Source organism: Calonectris borealis, chromosome 4 (assembly GCF_964195595.1).
Source record: "Calonectris borealis chromosome 4, bCalBor7.hap1.2, whole genome shotgun sequence".
Taxonomy (NCBI): Eukaryota; Metazoa; Chordata; class Aves; order Procellariiformes; family Procellariidae; genus Calonectris; species Calonectris borealis.
The window spans coordinates 33437763-33464608 of NC_134315.1; the positions used below are offsets into that span (position 1 = coordinate 33437763).

Here is a 26846-nt window from a genome sequence, read left to right on the forward strand (position 1 = left end):
GAAGCAGCGCCCAGATTGCATACCACTTTCGATTATTATTGTCCAATGACAGTCAGAATCTGATGGATGTGGGTAACAGATGGTCTGAACTCTCTTGACCTTAGACACTTATACCAATCTTAAGTGTCTGGTAGATTATTTGAATACGATCTACAATTCCTATGGGTATAAGTAACTTTTGAAAGGCACATTGCAAATATAACTGAAGGGAACACAACAGCCTCTTTAATGTTTTAAATGCTCAGTGCTAAGACGTCAGCAGCATCATCATATTAGCATCTGATATTATCATCAAAACACCATCTAAAAATTCTGTACCCAAAATAAACAGACTTTTGAATACTCCCTCAGTGCCTCCGCTTTCTATTTGGTGTTCTATTATGGTGTTTAATTACAAAATTAGTGATATAGCAAGATCTCTGAAGAAATGAATAGTTCTATATTGGAGCCTTCAGCACAGATGTGTGTAAATAACTAATGTAGCATAAGGTGAGTACTTGGAATTCTAGGAAAAAAAAGAAGAAACAATTAAGTATACGCTCATTAATTTAACATTACCTAGCCCGTGCACTGCAGCACTTTCATGGGAAAAAATATGCAATCACTGGTTTGAAGACTGTACCGTGAACAAGAGTATCAAATTAAAGCTGCACAGTTAATGCTCTGGGAATTAAATTCAAATTAATTGTATTAGTGTACTACATTAACATTATTTTCTGCCAAGAAGGCTTTCTGTGTGAATAGTGAAATCTGGAAAGTGTATGTATGCAAACGTGTAGAAAAGAAGGATCTTTAGTTTTCTTTTTTTTACACAGTCTTGATTCACGATTGCACTTTGTGCTTCAGGTACCTGTGGCAGGGAATCTGGAGCAGCAGGTAAAGCTGCTCACCCCAACACCAGGTGGGCTGAAACACCCACCACCCCGCTGGGGACCACCACCGCTTCTGGGGCCACAGCCTTGGTACACCATACTGCCCCTGATAAAGCTGACAGAACGTCTCCACCATACATCACCTGCCTGTATGGCTGAGCGTGCGGACGTCTGCCAGGTGCCCAGCACCGAGGCCGACCTCAGCGACGGCCCCCGGACGAGCCCCGCCGCCGCCGCGCTCCCGCCACGGCCGCCGGCATAGCGTAGAAATGCCTCAGCAGGCACGCGGCGAAGAGAGCGGGAGAAGAACTACATTTCCCAAGAGCTACCGCGCCCCGGGGCGATGCGATTGGCCAGAGCCCGAGCCCAATCAGCGGGGAGAAGGTGGGCAGCGGTGCCGCAGGTGCTCGCCGGCGGAGGCTAGCGGCCGGGCGGCGGGGGGAACATGGCGCTGGGCACCAGGGTACCGCGGCGGCTGCTGCTGCACCTGCCGGCCGGGAGCTGCCTCCTCCTCCTGCTGCTGCTCCTCCTCCTCCTCTGCGGCCAGCTCGGGGGAGGACAGAAAAAGAAGGAGGTAGAAACGTTCGCTTCTTTCGCCATCGCGCCCGGCTGAGGGGCTGGGGCTGCCCTGCTGTGCTGCGTCCCCCGTCTCAGCGCCCGCGGGCACCGGCGGCGTCCCCCTCCGCCCGGGGCTCTCCGCCCTGCCTCCCCCGCGCTCCTCCCGCCGCGGCCGCGGGCCGCCCTCCTCCTGCCCCGCCAGCTCCTCTCCCTCCCCGGCCCTGAGGGGGGCGCCTGTGGGGCGGAGGGCGCCGGGCAGCCGCTCGCCCGGCTCCGCGGAAAATGGCCGGCTGCCGGCGGCGTCTCCAGGGCAGCCAGGAGCCAGCGCCGCGCCGCCCGCCGCGGCAGGGCGCGGGGCCGGCTGCGCCTTCCCCAGCTTGATGTCCCAGCCCAGGCGGGTGCCATCCGTTGTCGTGGGCCTTTAACTCCCTGGTTTTGAGCAAATAAAGGCAAGGGCCGCTGTCCTGTGCTCGGCTGGCCTCCGCGGCGGGCCTCGGGTGCCCCTGCAGCCAGCCGAGGGTGAGGAGCGCTGGCCTGCGGGGAGCCAGCAGGAGAATGGAGTTAAACCCCGTGTTTGTGGTGCCAACTAAAAGAAATGCCCAGAGTCGATAAATAACACTGAAGCGATGGCAGCAGGTGTGTGCGTGTGCTGGTGCAGGTCCTGATGCTCTCTTCAAGGTGTCTTCTGGGTGAGGGAGGCGTGGAGGAAGGAGCAGTTTTAATTCGGTTTCAGTAGCAACTGTCTATCTTCAGCAACTTTTGTATTTAAGTAGGGAAATGTGCAAAAATATGTAGTGTAAAGATTTGCCTTTTTCAGGTTTCAATGCTACTAGACCTTACTACGCTATACCCAGTGCTAGGCCAACCAGTGGAGTCTCTTTACAGTTTATAACTTCATTTAGGGGAGGAGAGAACTTTTTGCCAAACTGTAGAATTTTATTTTTGGGGTTTTTTTTGTTTTTTTTTTTACATCTGTTTTCTGTTGTTAGTGATGACATAAGACTCATGCTTTGTGGTGGTGGAAGGGAGAGAAAGAACAATTTTGCTAACAGATCCTCTCTTTGAACTGTCTGCTTAAAGAGAAGGATGGTCAAACATTTTTTTTGCTAGTTTGTTTGTTTGTTTTGATTTTCTTTAAAGAACTGTGTAGGTTGCTAAGGCTTATAGGCCAAAGAAGTGAAATGAGGGAGAGCAGAAAGGGAGGTGCTGATGTCTTCCCTCTGGTGTCCGGTGACAGGATTCAAGGGAGAATGGCTTAAAGCTGCGTCACGGGAAGTTCAGACTGGGTATTAGGAAAAAGTTCTTCACTGAGAGGGTAGTCAAGCACTCGAATAAGCTCCCCAGGGAAGCGGTCATGGCCCCAAGCCTGTCGGAGTTCGAGAAGTGTTTGGGCAACGCTTTTAGATACATGGTTAACTTTTAGGTTGCCCTGTGTGGACTCAGGAGTTGGACCCGATGATTCTCATGGGTCCCTTCCAACTCAGGAAGTTCTATGATTCTAAAAGGCCAAAGTTAGTATGTAAAATCTTTATTTAAGTATCTAAATAGTGGTCTGACTTTGTGGTCTTACTAAGTTAAAGAATAATCTGATCATTGAAATAAATCCCTTGGGTATCAATGTAACACCTTCACTCTAGGCATTCTCTTTTTCCCTCTTTCTGGAAAGAGTATGCAGTAATGTGTTGCTCATCTGCTGCTATAATTAACTTCTTTTCAAAACTTTAACATACTAGTTTTTTTTAAATAAAATGTGTTTAATGTTTGACACTCTTGATTCTGTCTTGCTGTGATGTGCTGGCATTGCAACTTTTGTTGACACTTACATGTGGAGTGTCAGCTGTGCTACCAAGATAGCTGAAATAATCTTTATTTCTTTTTAAATGGAATCCTTTCCTAACAAGAAAATAATGGCAAATTAAAGTGGGCGTATACAATTACTTTCTATAAAGTTTCCCAATTCTATTGCAGAGGTGGTACATTGGATTGAGATGGATATATTTTGCCTAGCCATTTGGTACTACAGTTCAAGCTGGTATTTCTCCTCCATAAAACTTGTTATTAATTTTTTTTCCTTTTTAATTGATTTAATTGATTAACTAACACTTCTCAATCTTCTGCATCTTTTTACCTCCATTTTTCATTCCTGTTTAATGTTTTTCTGTTAATGCAATGGTCTAAATACTGCTCATGCAGACAAAACACTTACTGGTTTTATGTAGACATACTGTATGACTGCACTTTACAGAAAGTAGTGCAACATTGTAAGTGCTTGCTTCACTTTAAATGCAAGCTTAAAGGAAAGTGTAACTTTCAAGGTTACAGGGGTTTTCAGGGTTTTATACTTTATATGTATATTATAAATACTGCTTTGTATGTGTCTGTGTTGTATACGTTACAGCTAAAGTCTGGCTCCTTTTCTTGCCCTACTAAGCTCATGTTGAAAACTATAGTAGTTTGCCCAATATATATGGGGGAAAAACATCTGTATGCGAAAGATGAAACTTGAACTTTCTTACAGTAAACAGTGTGGAAATAACATTTTAAAACTGTTCTGAGGAAAATTATATGAATTGAAAGAGCACGGGATCTATGGGAGTTTCCTGTTCACAATACTGTCCAGAAGCACAGTGGTAAAAGGCAAAGATGATGGAGGTTAAATGTGTAAAGTGAACTTGTTTTGCTGTAGAGAGACTGATAAGATTGCCATAGCTTTTATGGAAGTTGGGAAAGTGGTTGAACATACAGTGAATTGTTTCAAAGTGAACACTGCAAGAGAGTGAGATGGGATGAAAAGAAGTCACATCTAAGTTTCCTCTTTCCTACTTGCTATGCAGGGTGATTGTATGAAAAGAGAGGTTAAGGACTAGAGAAAGGAAACTTCTTTACCAAGCAACTTTTTTGAAAACCTTGAGTGCTTGAAAAGTACTTGAAAATGAAATACTTGAAAATGAGAAGAACTTGAGATGTTGGAGTTGGAGCTTAAGTGAGGAAAGTATCCTTGGTGAAGACAATGATTTTTTCCTTTAATTTTTTTTCTTTTCAAGCATTGAGTATGCATAAACTCTGAATCATTAGAGGTGTCTGGATCAGTTGTATGAGCCTGGAAGACAGAAATAGTGACTTTGCAGAAAGGAGAGGACCAAGTTAAGGTTTTAGATATTTTTGAAGGCTTATTGCTAGCAGAGAAAGATCATAGAATCATTAAGGTTGGAAAAGACCTCTAAGATCATCGTGTCCAACCGTCAACTCAACACCACCATGTCCACTAAACCATGTCCCTAAGGGCCTCATCTACACGTCTTTTAAATACTTCCAGGGATGGTGACTCCACCACTTCCCTGGGCAGCCTGTTCCAAGGCCTGACCACTCTTTCAGTAAAGAAATTTCTCCTAATGTCCAATCTAAACCTCCCTTGGTGCAACTTGAGGCCATTTCCTCTTGTCCTATCGCAAGTTACTTGGCAGAAGAGACCAACACCCACCTCACTACAACCTCCTTTCAGGTGGTTGTAGAGCGCGATGAGGTCTCCCCTCAGCCTGCTCTTCTCTAGAGGAGATGAATGGGGAAACTAGAGAACATTGGTGTAAATTTCTGTGTTGGCTGTGAAATACTATGTTATAGCTGTATTTGGAGTGGAAAAATATGTAAGTTCTTAAATTACTAAAATACATTGTCCTATACTATAGAATAGTCTTAATGATAACTAAAGAAACTTTCTCCTGTGGCAAATTACTGAAAAGTGCTGAGGTCCATCTTAAATTTGATTAAATTTGTAAAAATTTAAAGAACTATTAGTGAATGGTTTTGAATTAGTTGATAATTAGTCATCTGGTGTCATGGAAGCTATTTCTAGAATGGCAGCATGAATATGTAAACATACAAACATTCCTATTGCTTCTCCTTAATCCTGCTGTTCACTTTTCTGTGTTGTGGTCACCCATATCAGCCTTTGCCGCTGAGGAGATAAATAGAAAACATTGGACTGTCTTAAAATGACCACAGATAAAATGCAATAATTTGGAAATTAGTTGAAGAGCAACACCATAACTTTCACCATGGCTCACGCTTAAGAGTTGACTAAATTTGAAAAGACTGCTTTTATGATTTTAATTCTGGTGCTTAGCAGTGCCTTTATTTAATGTGAAGTAAAAAAAAGTTCCTGGTTATGGAAATAGCCCCAAGTAATTGAAGAAGAACTGTTCTGTTGGAAACTATGTTCATAATGGGAAAAATAATAATTGACTGTTTCCACAGCATCTGAAATAATATATTTGTATTAAGATACATGCATTTTCTGTAAGGCATGTTCCAAATCCTTTTGATGCTTTTTGTGTATCTTATACAAATTTTAAGTAGGTAAAACTATTAAAAATTGAAAGGAATCAGAATAAGAATATTACGCTTTGAAATATACCACTTGACTTTTTATTATAAATTGCTTCGCATGGCAATTTATATTATATTTATGTAGATAAATAAGATTTTTTTGACTGAAACATGTAGAAAGAGAACATTGGTTTTGCAATATTAAAAGCATTTCTCATAGAGGGTAAAGTTAATTTTTGAGCTTTCAGGTGGGTGATTCAGAAGCTTAGTTAAACCACTGATATGCAATTGGAGTAGCTATTTTTCTGTAGGTAAGTTTGTCATTACTGCTAAATCTGACACACACATTGTCTGTCTAAACCAACATATCAGCTTTGTTCAAGTGGAAGTATCTTGTTGATCTTGAATCTATTCAAAAAGATGCTGATGACGTATAACAACATTGTAGTAATGTTACTCTTCTGTAATGTAGGCTTCTGTAATGTCTTAGTTTGCCTGAGTATTTTTGAAGTATTTCAAGACTGGTATCCCTATCACTATTCCTTATCTTTTCCTCCCTGTGTCTCTCACCATTTCCCCAACTGGATGTAGAAGTTATGGCAATTGTGAGAAATTGTAGAAGATAGGGTTGGAAGGACAATCTAATGGATCCTTTATCCCAAAGCTCAGCTATGGTTTTATTGTTCCTGACAAATGTCTATCTGTTGTGCCCTTAGAAACCTTTAGTGGTGGTGAGTCTACAACTTCCTTAGGTAACCTATTACTGTGTCTTATTGTTAAAAGGATTTTTTCCCCCAAAGATCTAACCTAAATTTCTGTGTGTTCAATCCCCACATTTTTGAGCCTGTTATTTCTTGTCCTCATCATGACCGTAAAGAACAGATTATTCTTTGATGCATAGTCTTCTCCATTTAGACAGGGACTGAAGGTAGCATTTGACAGTTTTTCCAGGTTATCTTTTTTCTTATACATAGAAGCATCCGTGTATTTTTTTTTTAAGGCTTTGAGTATTAAATGTGATAATTTTCCTGAGAGAATCTTCAGTCCTGAACATACTTTCCTCTGTTTTATGTGAAATTAACTAGGATAGATTGGCAGGATCCTCTAGTTTTTGCACCATGTGTTCTTGTTTTCCTTTGGGTTTACATATTGACCCCATCTTGTTTATTCGAGGTTATAGATGATTATTACCATGTTCCTTCCCTTGCAGCCAGAATGGTACCTTCTGCTTTAAAATTCCTTTCCTAGTCTAATTCGTGGTGGTGTTTCACCATAAATATAGTGATTCTCACCCTTTCAGAGCTAGAGCCCGCAAAATGTGCAGCAAAGCCTGCTGCCCTTGGTCTCTGTTACTCCAAAATGGAAAGGGCACTACTTAGTTTCTTCCTCTGTCTCCTGATGTTCTTTTTGATGATCTGTAGCATTCTTTCCTTCCAATCAATGTTCTGCCTGCATATTTAATTTAAAGAAAGAAATGATGGGAAATGTGGTAAAGTGAGCGGAGAAAAAGAAAAGAAAAAAGGTGTATGATAAATGAGCAGTGTTCAGCATGTGTAGTATAAGAGACAGATTCCTGATCTTTCAGGATCTCTGATACTATTTCAACAAAATAGTGGTAATTAAAACTTAAGTTTCTTCTCTTTATCTCATGACATTCTGTTTAACATTAAACTTGAATATAAAGCCTTTTTTGGTCTTCTAATCGTTAAAATTTTGGTTTTGGTCTCCAGACGGTAAAGCACTGCATGGTCTTGCTTTGGAAACAGCATGCAGGAAAATGTTTGGCAGTTATACCAAGCATAGACTCCTCTTTAAAACTTTCTTAAAATTGAGATGTGGCAAAGGTTGAATCTGTGAAGGGAAACTCAGTCCTGACTGTAGATTCGTCTTCAAGCCATTTTAAAGATGTCTTTTAAGTGGAGGGTTTATATCCATTTGTGTAATTTGCCATTTTATCTATTGTTGCAGTAGAGAGAGAAGAGGTTTTTTTCAATCAATGCTTAAAGCTTTAAAATAACTGTCCTGGGTTTGAAGTGAAATAACAGCAATGTCATGCCTGAAAATGTAAAATTCTTTAAACGCAATTCTAAGTGTTTTTCTCTACTCTGTCCTAAAAAGAATGAGAAAAAAGTGTTTGCAAGAATTCTTTATTTTTTGCTGATTTTTACAAGCAGCAAAAGCCTCTATATCCCTTCCTCTTCTATTCCTAATAACTAAAGTTTTGGAGAAACTTGACAAAATTAACTAGCAGTTCTTATTTTAACAAATTTGTATAGAAAACCTTGATGCCTTCAGTGATTGCTTACAATAAGTGAAATAAAGGATACTTACAGCAGCCTGATAGCATTTTGTAATTGGATTACTGAAACTTTTCTGTCCCAGATGTCTCCATTTGGCAACCTTGCTGTCATAAGACGGATCAGTGCCATAATTGATCTTTTCCCCTGTTCTGTTCTATAACCGTTTATACAGCACATCCTGTGCAACCACATGGAAAATACAGATTGTATCTGCTTGAGTTCTAAGTGCTCTGGAAAAATCAGTCAGTACAATTAGAGTGGGAAAGCATTGGGTTTTTTGTTATTGTTTTGGATCTTCAGATTTATTCTCTTCATTTTTAAAAGTGTTTTGAAGGTCACATTTTATTGGCTAAGCTAATGATCAGGACTAAAAAAGGAACTTTACCTGGTATTTGTTTTAGGCTTCTTCCTCTTGCTCTAATAAATCTGAAAGCAGGCATAATAAAAAAGTATTGTTATATTTTCATCTAATGCTATGAGATATTATAATATATATATATAAAAAATCATCTTTAATGTTTGGTGTGTCTATCAAATGTAATAACCATTCTTTTTTTGTTAGAACTTTCAGTAATGAGGGATTGCCATGAAATAAATTGAAAGATATTTTATAGTGATCCTCAAAGCTGCATTTCATATAGAGAAACTCATATTTTTATATGCTATTATCACAAGTGCTTCACATTCTAAGAAAGATAAGCAAATTGATACTTGCATTGAATGGATTGCTTCTCTTATGGTGGAATTAAAAAAACCTGGCAATATTTTGGTGACCAAAAATAATCCCAGAAATTGAGATGGAAAAGATTTGCACGCTTGCCAGTGCAGGCTTCTTCGTGACAACACTCTTCTTCGTGACTGGTGGCAGGACTTTTATCATTTCTCTGGGGAGACTGTTCTCCCACCTAATAGGATTTATTGTTACGATTTTATTTTCTTCTGATGATCGTATCTGATAATAGCATTTTGGAATGCTGCAAGTTCTTCATCTTCCTCTTAAGCAGTTGCAGTCCTTAACCTAATTACGCCATTCCATTACTTGTTCTTTTCTTCTGAATCTAAAGCAACTTATTTTTGAATTTCAGCCATACTGGTCGTTAAGCTTAGCAGAGTTTGGCTGTGTTGCGTAAAACATTTGTATATCAAGTTCATAACATAAGTGGTAATTACAGTTGTGCAGTCCCTTTGTGGAGTGACATTTTGAGCTCTCAGAGTTGCTCAAGGTTATAGGCTATAGTGTCTGCCTCTTGAAGGATAAAAACTATTTTCTGCTCTGCTTTTAGTTTGGCTTTTTAATAATTTCATATCATTATTGCTGTCTTCTCTACTATTACAAAATTAGCATCTTTAGTTACTTTCCTTATCCAGTTGCCTTACATAGGCCAACTATGACAGGGTCTAGTCCTGCATCTTGCATATTTACATTTCTGTTTAACTTTTCTAGATTTTGATGTATGTGTTTGTGTCTGAGCCATGTAACTGTCTCTTCAATGGAGATTTTTGAGCTTGTAGAGCAAAAGTGTAGGTAATATAGAAAAAAATCCTACTTAAAGTATAAGGTTCATTTCTGGGTTTATTTTATAACTTCTACTAAACATTTTTGTAAACTTGATTGTTTTCTGAAGTCCTTTGATACTTAGGCTGTTTTTCATGACTCATGAAAATAATTGACAGTTGTTCAGCTAATTAATTGGCTAATTCCCTTAATACTGCATATTATCAGGTCCTGCTGACTACACATTCAGGCTTTTTCATGTATTTTCTTTCTTAGATCTTGTCAGTGGCAGAGGTGCCTTCTGAATCTGAAGTTAAGCCTTTAACTCAAAACTGCGCTGTCCTCCAAGAGTCTGTCTGTTTAGAGTAATGAATTGTTATATTTATATTGCAGTGTTTTTTCTACACCATGCTGAAGAAAATGGTTATTTTAACAATAAAGTATGAGAAGTATTTTTTTGGTTGGTGCTGCTTAAACTTTTCTTGGTAATTGTAGATGCTTTGTCTTTGTTTACTTCAGTGGTTCAAATTATTACTTAAAACATTTTTTTCTCTTTCCTTCTCTTAGTTATCATCAACTCCATATGACTCTCCTCTACTTTTGGTAGTAAACTAGAATAAAATCTAAATTGCATTTAATCCATAATTAGTAAATTCACTGGGGTACTGGTATACTAAAAATATGAAACTTAAAATGATTTTTATTTTTAATCCTATTAAAGTATTTTAATGTACTCTTTATCTTTCTATAAAAGACATAACTAGAGACTCAGATTCTGCAAGGGAGATTAATGTGGGGGATGATAAAACTGATCAGACAGGATGCTTCAAAGTACAGCTCCTTTCTCTACTCTGTTTTTTCAAGGTTATCTAACAGTATAAAGAAGATACTTGAATACAAGCAGAAATCTATTTTGACTGACAGAGGTAATGCATGCTTTTCTAGATACCCTAGAAGTTGCAGGGCTAGGGCTACATGCAGTGAAGGAATAAATTATATATACCAGTATATGCCTAGGTGTTCGTCCAAAGAGAGGAATTCAAGCTACAATTAAGTGAGGCAATCGTAGAGCAACTTAGTAACGGAAGGAGTAGGGCACCTCATCATAGTACCAGCACTCTGTATAGCTGGTGATCTTGAACTAGGGAATAAGAAGTGCAAAAGGATGTTTCTGAAATCTTGTCCTTCTCTAGAGTTCTGCTAAAGTCAGAACTGTAAGGCTGTGCTGTCCACTCTGTGCTGTCCAGAATTTGGTATAACTTCCTAAAGTAGAAGATGTCCTGGTAAAGTATTGCGCAGACTTCAGCTGCAGGAGGAGGTAGTCGTGATGACTGTATACTAATTCTTCATTGAGGACTATGTACATGGTCTTTAAAAATGATAACAATGAAAAAGTAAAATAAGAATGTAGTCACTCGATTAGAGTATTGCTTGCTTTTTTTTCTTTCTCCACATGGTTAAGGTGGTATATACTCTGGTTTCTGTTCAGATCGTGTAAGGTGGTGCAAGCATGCCTATTAGTTGTGGTTTATAGGATGTGGTTTCAGGGATTTCTCCTGAGACATGGGACTTGAATACTTCCAGGTTGATGAAGATCAGATTGAATCCACTTCTCCTTACTTCCCCAAACACTCTATAATTTAGAAGAGTGTACAAATGCACACAGCAATAAGTGGGTTTTGTTTTCAGGCATGCTTTTGAAGTAAATCCTCTGTGATGCCTTTTACTGAGATGTTTTTGGATATTAATTAGATATTTTCAGGTTATGCTTAAGATCGGATGCCTAGGGGAATTAATGCACTTGCTACTTACTTCATCAATCTTTTTAGTGTGGCCATAGACTTGATCTCACTGCAAAGTCTGGTGTGTTCAAGTGTAGGGCATGTTCAGAGACCTAGAAAACGTTGAGAATTCTTCCTCCTCCTTTACTGCTGTGTTTGAGTACTTTTTTAAACATAGGCTATGCAGCTTGGTAGTTGGATATGAAGTAGAATTATTACAAGTTGCAGATGAACTTAATTACGTTCTATCCACGAATGTTTAGCTAACCTGTGAGAAACAGGTTAGCTAAACATGCAAACCTCATGTCCACTGTAACATTACACATCCTGGTGACTTAAATGGAAATCCCATCACATGTTTCCCTAAACAGTGGGTTTTGGAAAACAAAGGCAACTTGCTGAAGTTAACTTCTTTGATAAAGCTTGTTTTTTTATTATTATTGGGCTGGAGGCAGAAAAAGTACATAAGGGAAAATAAAAACTGTTGAGAGCTGTCTTGAAGTGACGAGGGCATGAATTGCCAAGGATTTCTGTTTGTTCTAGCTTTATTGTGTTCAACAATCTCTTTGAGATGCTACCTTGGCTTACTTTTTTGAAATAGTCCTAGAAGATTTTTTTTTTAACTACAAGAACTAGACTAGCAGAATTAATGGGATACGTAAAGAGGTTAATATAACACTAAATGCAATGCTTTACTGTAAAAGTATGAAGAAGTGAAACTTTTTATGTGCTCTTACGCTTGTACTTTTCTGACCTCATTTCCAAAAAATGCTTTAGATTTTCATCAACCATTTATGTTGCCTTTACACTGTAAGAAGGTTTTCAGGCTATCTATGAATCTAGTAGTTGAGTATAGCAAAAATCAGTTCAAAGTGGATCAATCTTTATGGTGATGGATGACTGAAGTTGATAAGATTTCTTCTTATCAGCTACCAGCCATATACCTTAAATGGAATTGCTGTTAATGGCACATAAAACTTCATTCATAGCCAGACTCCTCCTGCATGTTCTCTCAGCAAGTCCTGGATTCTTCTAACTTATCTCATCCTGAAATGTGACTTGCTCAATGAGTTGCCTGATCAGCTAGGAGTGTTGAATCTGATCAACTTTTGCTTTTCTGTGAGAGTTGATCTGAATTTGAGGCGAAATGCCTGTGAAATATTATGCCACAAAAATTGCATGTAAATATATTAAAAAGCACACAATACGATACATGCATTTCTAAACCAACAAGTTTTGATCATCCAAACAAATATTGTTTTGATCCAGCAGGAATGTTTTGGTCATGCTATTTAGATGTGTCCTTTTATTACAGTTAAGCAGTAATTTTTATCACAAAATCCAGATGGCGGTATTTGGTAATTTCATTCAGGAAATCGTTCTAATGGTATTCTTTTTCTTTAAGGAAACGTGACATGACCTTGCCTTAAAAAATAATAAATATGTTTGCCAGGTTTAACTGTTAAGATTTAAGAGATGCCAAGTTCAATGATCACATGTATTCAGAAGTAAGGGTCCTTAAATCTTTTAGAAATCTGTTAGAGGATAGAAACTGATAGTTCTAAGTTGTCTGAATTCTATATTATTTTTGCATCACACTTCTAAATATTTTAGTCATGGTTTGTACTCTTGGTAACCATATGATGGCTCAGCTTTAATGCATTTCACTGGAACCTTTTCCATCTTTCAGTTCTATGCCTGATTTCTACCAAAGCTTCCAACTGAAGTGGAAAGTGAATGGCAGGAATTTCATTGGAATTTCAAAGAGGACATCAGTCCTTGGAAGCTTAATCCAAATTCAAGATGTAGGACTGTTATGCCTCTTTTTTGTCCACAGCAGATGGATTCAGTTATTGACAATGTGACAGTGCTTTGAGTGGGTGAGGCAGAAATTGTTCAGAAATTGACAGGAAGGGTGCATATTGATGCTGAACTAAGTTACTGTGTAAATATTTTCCTTCTGTTGTGAGACACTTTCTCTTATAAGCTAGGTGTGGATAGAAGCTCTTGTCTATATTTATAAGTTTTCTTCAAATCTCTGTTTATTGATAGCAGTGCACTAACTTCTTTAGTGGGCAATTTGTTTAGAAACTTAGATAAAACATTATTAATATCCGCTGGACAGGCTCCAGATATTATCATTGTTTTTAATTTCCTTTATGCTTTTTCTTGGTTTGGGGCATTGCTAATAATTTTCCACTTAAAATGCATGGTAAGCTTTCTCTTTTCTTTTTTTTTTGTTTCCTCTAAGCTGGATAAATCAGTCAATACAGTTAGATTTTTTAATATATATATGTATACACACACACACATACTACATACACACATTGGTTTGTCCTGGTCTATATGAAATAGCATTTACCTTTGTATTGACAAGTGTGAGTTGTTGTCTTCCTCTAACTCTAAACCTAGATCCTATAAATGATCAAAGTGCTTTAACCAGACCTCATGGAGAATGTAGCTTTCAGAGTAAAATTTTCATCTAAAATGCTCTTGTGTAACTGCGTTCTGGAGGCTGCTAACATTATTCAATTTCTTATAAAGTAATAGGCACCTGAAGTTCTGCTTTTGTACATACGGAGGACAATCCTCATCTGATTCAGCATCTTGTGTTTTAGCCCATTCTATGCACAGAAACTAGGCATTCTGAAGTCATTCTGTGCTATGAACTTGTAACATTCACAATAGGATTTAATTTGTCAATGAAATGTGACATCGCAAGCTTTTATACAGTAACGTATGTTGTGGTTAGAGCATGTCTGGGAAACTGAAATAGTGGGAGCAGTTGATATTCATTTGATTTCTGGGAAATGATATTCTGCGTCACATAAAGTACCCTAAAGACTTGGCTGTCTGCTGCTCTCGGTGCTTGGATCCTCTTAAGGTGGTCCGCATTATTGTTTAAATTCAAAAAGCAGGCTCCTGCTCTGAAGTGTATCAGTTGTTTTCCCCCTGCAACGCATAGTTTGCGCTCTGAAATGGTCTCTGAGTGTGTGAACTGGATTATATTACTGAAATTAAACTGAAGTGTGCACTCCAGATATGCAGGTAATGCACTTCAATTGCTAATCCACATTCAGTCCTTGGAACCCATTTAGAATTAGTTTGAAGCAAAATCCTGCAGGGTATGGATATTAAGGTTTTGGCACCAGCTATTTTGTTCTGCAGACCCCTTCATTTGCAGTGCACTATTCGCTGATATCAAACTGTCCTCTTACACAGGCACAGAGCTTCAGAGAAGGTTACAGGATTCACTGGGCCACAGAGGAGCGACAAGAGGGAAGATAATTTTCTAGCTGAATGATGATCATTTCAAAGAGGGAAGTCCCGGGTTCCCACAACTATTTATACGTTTAATCCAATAACTGTTTAGTGTAAAACGTTGTAATACAATCTATTCAAGTAGGTTTACTTGTCCACCATCTGGACATGAGTGCTGCCTGCCAGACTTCTAAGATGGGGAACACACAGAGGGCAGTGAAAGAAATCAAGGTTACTTTTGAGTAGTGAGAGTTCTTCAGTGTACACTCACTTTCTTTACCTAATCTGCCATCCCCTTCCCAGTTGTAACTGCCTTTGTCAGTGGAGGTGGCTGAAGGAAGTAAAAGTAGAGTGCGTTATGCCTGGTGCTCAAAATGCCAGCCCCTGAACATTTAGAAGTAATGGTGCTTAAATGAACATTTTTCGTTTGCTGTTCTAGGCTGTTTGTATATTACAAGAATGTGGAGGAGGGGGAGATTACATAAAATCTGGGTTGAAGTACCTGGTGGCAGGCAGGAGAAGCTTGTTGAAATCTGGAATTGCTAGCTCTGGTCTCAGTTCCTGTTTGCCATAGATCCAAATTCCTTTATTAACTGCTTCTGTGTGGCTTAGTTAAACTAAGTACTGGTTACATCTACAGATACAGGCTGGATCAGTGGGCTGAAGCCAATTGTATGAGATTCAACAAGGCCAAGTGCAGGGTCCTGCACTTGGGTCACAACAACCCCATGCAGTGCTCCAGGCTTGGGGAAGAATGGCTGGAAAGCTGCCTGTTGGAAAAGGACCTGGTCGACAGCTGGCTGAATATGAGCTAGCAGCATGCCCAGGTGGCCCAGAAGGCCAATAGCATCCTGGCTTGTATCAGAAATAGTGTGGCCAGCAGGAGTAGGGAACTGATTGTCCCCCTGTACTTGGCACTGGTGAGGTCGCACCTCGAATACTGTGTTCAGTTTTGGGCCCCTCACTACAAGAAGGACATGGAGGTGCTGGAGCATGTCCCAAGAAGGGCAACGAAGCTGGTAAAGGGTCTAGAGCACAAGTCTTATGAGGAGCGGCTGAGGGAACTGGGACTGTTTAGTCTGGAGAAAAGGAGGCTGAGGGGAGACCTTATCGCTCAATACAGCTGCCTGAAAGGAGGTTGTAGTGTGGTGGGTGTTGGTCTCTTTTCCCAAGTAACAGTGACAGGAGAAGAGGAAACAGCCTCAAGTTGCGCCAGAGGAGGTTTAAATCGGGTATTAGGAAAAATTTCTTCACTGAAAGGGTTGTCAAGCCTTGGAACAGGCTGCCCAGGGAAGTGGTTGAGTCACCATCCTTGGAAGTATTTAAAAGACGTGTAGATGTGGCGCTTAGGGACATGGTTTAGTGGTGGACTTGGCAGTGTTGGGTTTATAGTTGGACTCGATGGTCTGAAAGGTCTTTTCCAACCTAAATAATTCTATGATTCTATACCAAGCAAGAGAGAGTATAGTACAAGATTAAAGTAGTAGTTGATGTAGTTCATAGGTGGTCAAATATCACCATATTTGACTTGGTTTTAATGGAATGCTAGATGGGGGATTAAATGTAAGTGTATTTTATTGCAAAGTATTTTATACTATAGAAAACATGCTAGTAAGTGGGCTACACCAGAAAACAATGAGGCCTGAAGTCGTCCTACTTTAGGCTCTTAGTTGACATACTGTTATTGGAGGTTTAGCAACCTTTAGTACCATCAGTGGCGGTACTGATGGGGACAGTTCCACCTATGTAAGAAATGAATGATATTTCCATCCTCAGCCTCTTCATAAATTTAGGATGAATATGCTGATGCCTTAGCCATGTTCATTTTACAAGCGAGCTATGTTAGAGAGATCATAAGTCCAAGTATATATTGCATATTCAAATGACATGTAGTTTCATAGTAAGTAGAACTTTCATCTTTAATCGCATTTTTCTTGTCCCACTGTGTTCAAGAGATATAATTACAGTTGTGTTAGTGAATCATAGAATACCAGGTTGGAAGGGACCTCAAGGATCATCTGGTCCAACCTTTCTTGGCAAAAGCATGGTCTAGGCAAGATGGCCCAGCACCCTGTCCAGCTGAATCTTAAAAGTGTCCAATGTTGGGGAATCCACTACTTCCCTGGGGAGATTATTCCAATGGCTGATTGTTCTCGTTGTGAAAAATTGTCCTCTTGTGTCCAATCGGAATCTCCCCAGGAGTAACTTGTACCCATTACCCCTCTTATTTTCCATGTGGCTCCTTGTAAAAAGGGAGTCTCCATCTTCTTTGTAGCCACCCTTTAAATACTGGAACATGGTGATAAGGTCTCCCCTAAGCCTTCTTTTCTCAAGGCTTAACAAACCCTGCTCTCTCAGCCTTTCCTCGTATGGCAGGCTTCCCAGTCTTTTGGTCATCTTTGTGGCCCTTCTCTGGACCCTCTCCAGCCTGTCCATATCTTTTTTGCATAGCGGGGACCAAAACTGAACACAGTATTGCAGGCGTGGCCTGACAAGCACTGAGTAAAGTGGGATAATGACTTCTTTATCTCTGCTGGTGATGCCCTTGTTGAGGCAACCCAGCATCCTGTCGGCTTTCTTTGCCACAGCAGCACACTGTTCACTCATATTGAGTTTGTTGTCCACTAGGACCCCCAGGTCCCTTTCCACAGAGCTGCTCCCCAGCTGGGTGGATCCCAGCCTGTGCTGCACTCCTGGATTATGTTTTCCCAGGTACAAGACCTTACACTGGTGCTTGTTGAACTTCATAAGGTTCTTGTTAGCCCACTCGTCCAGCCTATCCAGGTCTTCCTGCAGGGTGGTTCTCCCTTCCGACGTGTCCACTTCCCCACTCAGTTTGGTATCATTGGCAGACTTCATCAGGGTACACTTGATCCCATCATCCAGATCACTTATGAAGATATTAAACAGCATTGAGCCTGATATCGATCCCTGGGGGACCCCACTGACAGGTTGCCAGTTTGAAAAGGAGCTATTTACCACCACCCTCTGGGTGCGGCCTGTCAGCCAGTTGCCCACCTGCCGCACAGACCACTTGTCTAGACGGTAACGCATCAGTTTCTCTAGGAGGAGGCTGTGGGAAACCGTATCGAAAGCCTTGTAGAAATCCAGGTAGACAATGTCCACTCCTCGCCCCACATCAACGGAGCAGGTTAGTTTGTTGTAGAAGGTGATCAGGTTTGTCAAGCATGATTTGCCCTTGGTGAATCCGTGCTGGCTTTTCCCAATCGTGTACTTCATTTGACTTGTGATAACCCCCAGGAAGATTCGTTCCATAACTGAAGTAAGCCTGATGGGCCTATAATTTCCTGGATCCTTCTTTAAGCCCTTCTTGTAGATGGGGGTGACATTAGTCGTCTTCCAGTCTTCTGGGACGTCTCCTGATCTCTATGACTTCTCAAAGAAGTGTATTAGTGTATTAATCTATTGGCATGTATCTTAAGTGATTCAAAAATCTAGCTGAAGCTGTTCAGTTATAGCAACATCATTTTTTTGAGCAATGAATGCATTGTGCTCTCATGCAGAACTCATGCTTGCTTGGCTGTGAGAGAGAAAATTACAAGTCCATTAGCTGATACAGCAGCTTTGTTTTCCAAAGTAATTTGAAGTCTGTACATCTCCCAAGAAGTGAAAATGGAACTTTTCCTGAATTTAATGAACTGTTTTGATAGTAAAAATGTTCTGGAGGAAACACATTTTTACTCAAGTCTTTACAGTGAATCTTGAGTCTACAAAAAGTTAAAGGAATGTGTTTTAAAATGAGTTTAGAGAGACACTTTCAAGTGGTTTTCATCATTAGATCTGTAGTCACTTTTTCTAAGAATGAAAAATGCATAGGCCTTTAGAAATTTAATTTCAGAAGTTAATTTCATAAGGTAAAAATTTAGACTTCATGATATGTTCATGTTTTTATGAGAACGCGATGTTATTTTGGTAAACACATCAAATTTTCACTTTTCTAATGTAGATAGTAATTCCACTTCCAGTTTCCTCAATGTGAGTTATTGAGTTATCCACTATAAAGTACTTGAATTTTTAATATTCGACCCAGAAATTAATGCTGAGTATGGATGTTTAAACGGCTGTTTCTTTACATGTTTAAACCGTTAGGTTTTTCATTAAAGCTTCCTAACCACTTGTATGGTCTTGATTTAGCATTCAACAATGAACTTCTGCTTTAGTCTTATTAATTGCACCTTTTTTATTTAGATCAAAATTACGTGATGGTATCTATGAATAGTCTTTCCTTAAACTACTCGGAGATAGATCTGAAACTTCAAAGTAATTATTTTATGTTAAAAGGATTAAGGGCTTTTTCTGTCACTAGAGATTGTCTACCTCCTGTTGAACCACAGAATCCATTCATTAATTTAGCACCATGTTATGTCCTTTGTCTTCTGATGAATGACTTACCAGGGAAGGTAGTATTCCGATGAAAGGAGCTCCTGCTCAAGGAACTGCATAATATTTCTGTCCCTTAATGTACGAGTAATTGCAAGTATGCAAGAACTTCATCTGGATGGCTGGCAGAGGAAAAAGGAAAGCTTTGTAAAAGGTCTTGTTGTTTGAAAATGTTGAGGTAGTAGTTGCAGAGAAGAATTTAATGGTTCTATCATATTTTTGTGTGGTTTTTTTCCTCCTGAGAAATAGAAATAGCTAGGAAACTCTGACAATAAAGTGACCAATAAAAGCATGGCATAATAGAATAAAACTATGGAGAAGAAATGTCAGAGATGGCAAAGAATGTATGTAATAAAATGACAACAAAATAATGTTTTACCGAAAGAAAAAGAAGGAAGAGGATTGCTTTGCATATGATGAGAGGAGAGAAGGAAAAATCAATTGAACTTGCATCCAAACTTTTGCAATTAGGTAGTTGTGTCATCTGAACCCTTCTGTATTACAATTTGTCATTTCTAGCAAAGGAGAAAATTGTGAATTTTCCTTTATATAAAGTAGGATTTTTATTAGTTTGGGTTTTTTTTTTTAGTGGCAATTCATGCAGAGCAATGCTCTGTGTTGGAACCTTTCCTTTCTTGTCTTATAGGAGATTGTCCATTAAATTGACTAGATCCTGTTGCTACTGTTATCCATGTAAAGTGTTGGAGATATTTGTGATTGTGTTTGGTAGGTACTGTTAATGCCCTTAAATGCACATCTGTTCAGAGAGGCAGGTTGACTGATATTTGGGGGGAAAAAAAAAAAAAACACCAAACAAGAAAAACCAAAAGAAAGCTCACAATTAATTTCTTCATCCTGAGAACAATTTGACCTTGAAACCAAAGTGAGCTTTCACTAATTTCAAGTGAAGAAATACAACAAGGTACTACTTTCTAATATCATTGTAGAAAAAGGAAATTTGCTATCTTACCTTCCCCACTTGAGAGACAGTCATTGCTAAGACTGTCCTTAATGTTAAAGCATCATCTGGAGACTTGAGGTATTTGAATTCAATTGTTAAATGTGTACTTGGTTTCCTGTGTAACTCTGCCCAATCTTCTTTTGTTACTTGTCCATTTTATAAAATGGAAAGGTTGGTACTTCCCTTTGTTCCTGCATTTTCCTTTTCATTGCCAAGAAAAGGAAGCATTAAACAGATAAATTGCTTTTTTTGTTTTTGAGGTATGGCAGCTCAAAATCTTTTTAAGTCTGTTTAGAAAGAGAAACAAAGTAACAGTTGTCTTTTGGTATGTGCTCTGTGCTATGTAATTCTTGTGTAAATTCAGAAGATTTAGATACCTTCAGTTAAAAAAAAAAAAAAAACCAACAACAAAAAAGGGGAAAAAAAGGGTACTTGAAAACCCCACCTTTTGGCCAGTTCAGTTTTCTAATGTCAATGATTTTGATATTTTAATGCCTTTCTTACTAGCACGCAATAAGCGTCAAAGTTAAGTTAATTTTGAAAAAAAAAAGTGCTGTAAGTGCTAACGATAGGTTTTGTCAATCTGCAAAAGCACTATGAAACTTATAATCGAAAGGATTTATGAAATTTTATTCTGTATGTTACAAAATTTCATGAAAGCAGAGGAAATTGAATGTATAATAAAAATCCACCAAATATACAGGGGTGCACATGGTCAAAGAAAACCAACTTCCCCTTATGTCTTTTGAAACACTATCTGTGATTTTTTTTAACAGTAACATATTCGAAAAGAAAAGCCTGAAGGTCTGGGGTGTTTTCCCCTTACAATTTTTGACACTTTTATCAATGGCTTTCCTGTTGTGCTATGTTAAAAATTACCTTTTAAGGAAATATGGAACCAAGAATACATCTAGATGGTTGGCTGCTTTATGAATGAATGTGTAATACTACATACATACTGTAATAACAGTTGCTTTGAAATACTTAAAACAGCAGTCCAAAGAATGAGTGATTTTTGTCATCACTTCTGTGTACCATTTGAGTTGTGAAGAAAAGTGTATGTGAACTAATAAATTGAAGGAAATTCTGAACTTCTCTAAAACCAGTTTCCAGGATGCCAAAGAACTGCTGGTAGTGTAGATTCCTTTAGTAATATTCTGCAATTCTTCTAATAGAGGAGGATGGATGACAAGTGTTCTGTCCTCTTTCCTTCACTCTTTATGAAGATTGTAGGCTTCACATTACTGAAAGAAGGACCTGGGTTAAATAATATAGATAACATTAATGAAAAAAGGTAAGAGAAAATAAGAGCTCAGTAAAAGGGTTACAATCCTTTTCAGAAAGGCCTCTTTTTGGCAACAGTTTTTTAAAGTGAATTTCTCTCATTTGCCCTTGCTGCTCTTGGTTGGATATGGAATCACTGTAAGCAAATACTAGAGGAGGCCATCTGGTCCTGAGCTTTTCTCCTCCTTCCCACTTCAAACTCTTCACTGTGCATGTTCAGCAAGCCAACACAATGTTATGATTACACATTTTTCCCCACCTGCCTTCTGAGATCATCTTTTGTATGGATTTAATGTAAGTTTAATGCATTTAAAACTGAATTTACGGAATGATTAAATCAGATTTTTGAGTCAGATCTTGCTTACATCACAGTTATGACTTTGTTGGAGTTCAGTTTTAACAAATGTTAATTTTTTCCTGCTCATCTGTTGGAAGTGGAAAAAATAATGTGCAGAATGTAAACTTTGACAATATCAGAATCTTTCACACTTGAAAAAGTATTGATGCAAGGATACTTATTTTTCTGTTTCTACTCAACTCTAGCCATAGTGCTCATTTTCTTTTATAACATGGTTTACATGTAGTATAAGCCCCTTATTGGAATCTCTTTGAGCTACATAGTATATAATCTCTTGATTAGCCAATTCAATTATATGAAGTAGATTACAGGGTTTTTTTTGCAATAATGGAGCATTCATGTACCAAGATAAGTCCAGTGGATTTTGATTACATATCTGCGATGGGTCAAATATGGTTATCTTCCTGATAAGTGTATGGACGAAAGAGGAGGGAAATACTTGTATTTCTACCAGCTGTCCATCTTATCTAGGGGACTGCTGCCAGAGATGGGAACAAGAAAATTAAAATGATGCTTGGAAAGTAGGAAGCAGTATATTTTCCAAATTAAAAAAAATAAAAATGCTAATGTAGGACTGAAAACTGATTGTCTGTCTAAATCTTACTCACTATCTCATCCTGCCTTTCGAAGTGACCAAACTAATTTGCCACCTCCTTTCTAACAATCATTATTTCTCAGAGCTAGGAATAGAATCTAGGCTTCCTGACTATCAGTATTCTCTTGTTGATAGCAAAGAAAGGAAAAAAAAGAAAAAGTAACGCAAGAGAAATGTTTCATTTCCTCTGGAGCTGCGCTATGTAGAAGTGGCTAGTTACAACTTGTGTTGCTCAATAGCATCTAACATATTGAGGAGGTTTTTTGATCCAGGACATTCATACTGAGGCCAAGACATTCAAGACTTCTCGGTTATGGAGTTAGAATTATGATTTGATGGTGTGGAATTCACTCAATGCAAGATAAAAGAACATGGGGCTTTTTTTTCATCACATGAGTTTTGGGACAGTTCATTGCTTGATGCTCTTAACACAATTTATGGATATAGAATATACAACAGATTTCAAGATTAGAACTGTCTGATTAGCAAAAAGCAGTAAGGGTTGACCTTTTAATTGTGAATTTGAGTGATATCCAAAATGGCAGCTGTCCCATATGCATAAATTTCCATTGTCAACATAAGATACATTTTCTCCTTCTTTACATACCAGTATTGATGGAAAGTATACCACGCTTGTCCTAGTATAAGGCACACTTTTACATCAGCAGCTGCAGTTGCTGCAGGGTATACCTGATTTCCAGATATCAATGAGTTTTAGAAAATGAGATATAGTAACAGTCAAACTCATCTCCACTTGGTCAGTGGCATCATATTTTCTAATTACATGAGTTTATATTACTGTAATTAATTTCTCAATCAAAGGTTAATACTGGTGTTATAATTCATATTATAGAATACAAATATTATAAGTGTGTCTCAGCATTATTCAAAAGTTTGATGTAATGCAGGATTAACTTTTCTCTTTAATTCCCCTGCAGGTATAGATTTTTATTAATTTCTTCTTCAGTTAGAAATATTGCTACACTCCAGTATTGAATTTTTATTTAAATGAGTGATAGTAGTTTTATGTGTCTTTATGTTCATGAGAGGATGTTATGTTTGCACAGATTCTTATGAGTATAAATAAGATGAGCAGAAAGGTGCGTGTGCTGTCTTCCAATTTCATACTGCCTATATTTTTCCATTATGTTCAAGTTTGGAATAGATGTCAAGTCTTGTGTCAGTACAAATAACTGCTGTATATAGCGTGCCTCCAGAAGTCATAAGGTAGTCATGTAAACAGCCATAAGCAATAGCAAAAAGTCATTCTGAGCTCTAAGCTCTAATGTGTTACAGACAGCTTAGAGAAAGCTTCTGCATTTCACTGATGCATATTTTTGGGAATGCATCTATTACAGTCCTTTCCCAAAAAGGATGGAGAGATTGATTGGAGAGTAGATAGCCATGAGTTAATATTATACAAGAAAATTTTCAGATGGATGCCCTCTTAAACAAAAGTGCAACTTTGAGTTCATGTTGTTAGAAGGTATATGCTAGACTGTTTCAAATTTCCCTTTGTCAATGTTTTAGTATTCATAGCTGTATTGAGTTGGCTGAGAATTTCAGCAAACTGATTCTGAAATAAGGTGAAAAATTCTCCCAAACTCTCAATGTTCAGTTTATGCTATGATCTATTTTACTGTTGTCTCAGGTCAAGGGCTGCTGTTGGTTCCTTTTCTTCTGTATGTCTAATATCTTCCTGGTTGGATTTTTGGATACATTCCAAATGCGTATTATTTAACTTACCACTGTGTATTCCTGGTTGTTGATTTCCCTCTTTCCCTGGTAACTCCATATGCTGAGCAACTGTGTCTGTGTGTCTTGCAGCTGCCCTTGCTAAGGCGCAGGCAGCCAGCCTACACTTGACTCCGGTGGAAATAATTCCTCCTCTGAATTTCTTGTCCATAAAAATATGGCCATCGTTTTAAAAGACCCTGTAGGTAGCATGTGCACCAAGATTAGAGAGTTATTTCTTTCAGGTTCAGCTGTTTGAGTGCATGGACTATGTAGATTTAACCCTGAAAAATGGATTAAAGTCTTAAGCCTTGCACACTTACAGAATGATGGGAAGGTGTGCAAATTGTTGCTGCGGCAGTATGAGGACTATAAAATTACAATGTAAAACTTAAAATACACAATTTGTAAAAATTGTACAATTTGATAATTTAGGTGAAGGCTTCTAATTCTTTAAAATTTGTGGGACCACAAATTACATTAGCAGATAACTTCTGAATGCTTGTAGGAAACTTTTGAAGTCCAGTTCTTCATAAAGTTATAATCAAACCATTTTTACTGGAAAGTATTGTGTATTGTAAAACTAATGACAATACATTTAGCTCAAGATGTTTATTATTAACAGGACATTACGTATTATATCTGCCAAAGAGCTACTTATTTAATTCTCTAAAGTCATACATTAAAATGTAGATGTCCAGATCATTGCCTCCAACACTTTTCATTTTGGTGATGGTAAATATCTGGAAACCAGTAAAGTTGTCGAAATAGTGCGGTGTGAACAGATCTAAGGTATCATACAGTTATGTGGGCTACCTTTTTATTCTTAGGAGTTGCTCAGGGAAGAGCAGCATCACTTTTACATTAAGGTTACTGGCTGCTGAAATGGTTTCTTGGTGATACGGACAGTTAGACATCCTGTGTTTTGCAGGCTGAATCTGACCTGTTAGCACCAGTGGAACCATATGGATTTGTTCTATCTCTGTTAGCCTTTCTTGCAGTTCCTATGGCTGTACTATACTGTGGTCGGTTGTCCTTGTGCTGCTGAAATGCACGTTTTGCCACATGAAAGGTACACTGGATCACATAACAAATACTTGAAATAATTTAACCTAAACTTTACAAAAACTTACCAAATTGTGTAGCACAAAGTGGTATTAATTTTTGAGTATATGACACTACTATATATTTTAGGTATGTGTGGTAGATCTATACCTACCTGAAACAATATATTCTAATGTTCCTTCAATAATGGATGACAAAACTAGTGTGCTATTACCGGTTTATGTAAAGAATCCTCTTTTCAAGGAAAATTAATCCTGTGCTTCAATTTTGGATGTCTGAGAACAACTGTCTAAAGTAAAAGAAATATTCTTTATGGCCTCCCCAACTTGGTGTCTCCCAGAATGTCTACTGTCTCAAGTGTAGTCACCTACATTGTACTTAGCATTTTTCACAAAAAAAATCTTTTATAAGTTAGATGTGAAATGGAAATATAAACCAATTACCATCTCTCCCTCGTATTTCAGGTTGGCTTCTTTTCTGTTCAAGGTATATCCTTGTCCTTTACTCGCTTTAGCCTCTCTAGTCATCCCTTTCTCCTGTTAAAACTGTATAAATGTTTTGGTTTCTTAACCGTTTTCTCTTGGGTTAATTTTCCAAAAAGGGCAAGTAGTTTTCCAAGAGGCCTCCTACGTTTTTTAAAATTTAGACCACTGAGAATATTGCTTAGTAATATGTCCGTGTATCTTCCAGAGAGAGATGACCTAATAGTTGCCCACATAATGCTACGTGTTTCATAGGGAGAAAAGGCGTGCCTTATTTTTAATGGCACCATAGAGACAGCAAATAGCAACGCTTTCTAGTGAGGGTTTCCAAGGAAAACTGAATAAAATGGGTGTGGGGTGGGGTTTTTTTTTTGTCTGATTTTCTCTTACCTGCTACACATCCTTGCATAGTCTCAATTACTGGATGCTCGTTCTGAATAAACAAATTAAGGAATGGTCCGATCAGTAGGTCACTCCTGTGGTAACTAAAGTAACTTAAGTGGAACTGGAGGTATGTAATGAGTGCATCTTAGATATGTTTCTGTGATAGCGAATGGCATTTTCAAGTTCAGGTTATTTCATCCTCTAGATAATATTTAGATCTCTTAATAAATTTGCTATCTCAGCAGATACTCTTCTTCATGTATCTAGTAGTCATCTTGACCTATCATCTTTCCTTTAAATTCCCCTACGTACTCAGAATAAATCCTTTCCTAAATTTATGGTAGGGAATGTAGTTATTCTATAATAGCTGTTGCTTGTTGCATTGGCTTCAAAAGACTTCAGAGCAGAAAAGTATTTCTCTTTTCACTATTTGGACTGATTTTTCTTCCTTTTGTTCTTGTTATTCCTTTCTGTGTAATTCTCTTGGGGAGCAGTTTAGTATCCATGTTGTCCTTCGATATTTGTATATAAAACCTGTAAATAAAGAAAAATCATAATAGTAGGTCAGTGTCTTATAACCTCAGTTTTTCCTCTGATAGGGATTTTGCAGATTTTTGACATTTCTAGAAATAACTTTCAACTCTTCTAGTACAGTTTTCTGTTGTCTCTTTAACCTGTTTTTTCTTTTGCTTTTCAAGGTATACTTTGTCTTCCAAACCCTCTGAGTTTTTATAAAATTCAGTCACAAGCTGCAGTCTCAAGTCATCACAGAAAAAGTTACTTTTTTCTTCCTGTGACTACATTCATATTCTGCTTAACCAAAAAGTCTACTTACGTCCTTCCTTATCCCAACTGGTGTTCTTTTTGTGTCTGGATTGCTTCCTACCATTTAGTTCCTCTTTCTTTCCGTTTTTGTTATTATCTTAGCTTTTTTGTTTTCTCTAAAAATGGAATATTCACATATTTTGATGGACACTTGATGCCTGCTC

The 26846-nt window shown here is 38.2% G+C and overlaps 1 protein-coding gene across 1 annotated transcript in view; it reads left to right on the plus strand.

The window, feature by feature from the left end:
- Positions 1-1247: 1247 nt before the first annotated feature.
- Positions 1248-26846, plus strand: part of TUSC3 (tumor suppressor candidate 3) — a 146153-nt gene continuing 120554 nt past the window's right edge. The window contains exon 1 of the mRNA XM_075150562.1: positions 1248-1446. Coding sequence (XP_075006663.1) covers positions 1318-1446 — 129 coding nt within the window. The 5' untranslated portion in view covers positions 1248-1317. The remainder of the gene's footprint in view (positions 1447-26846) is intronic.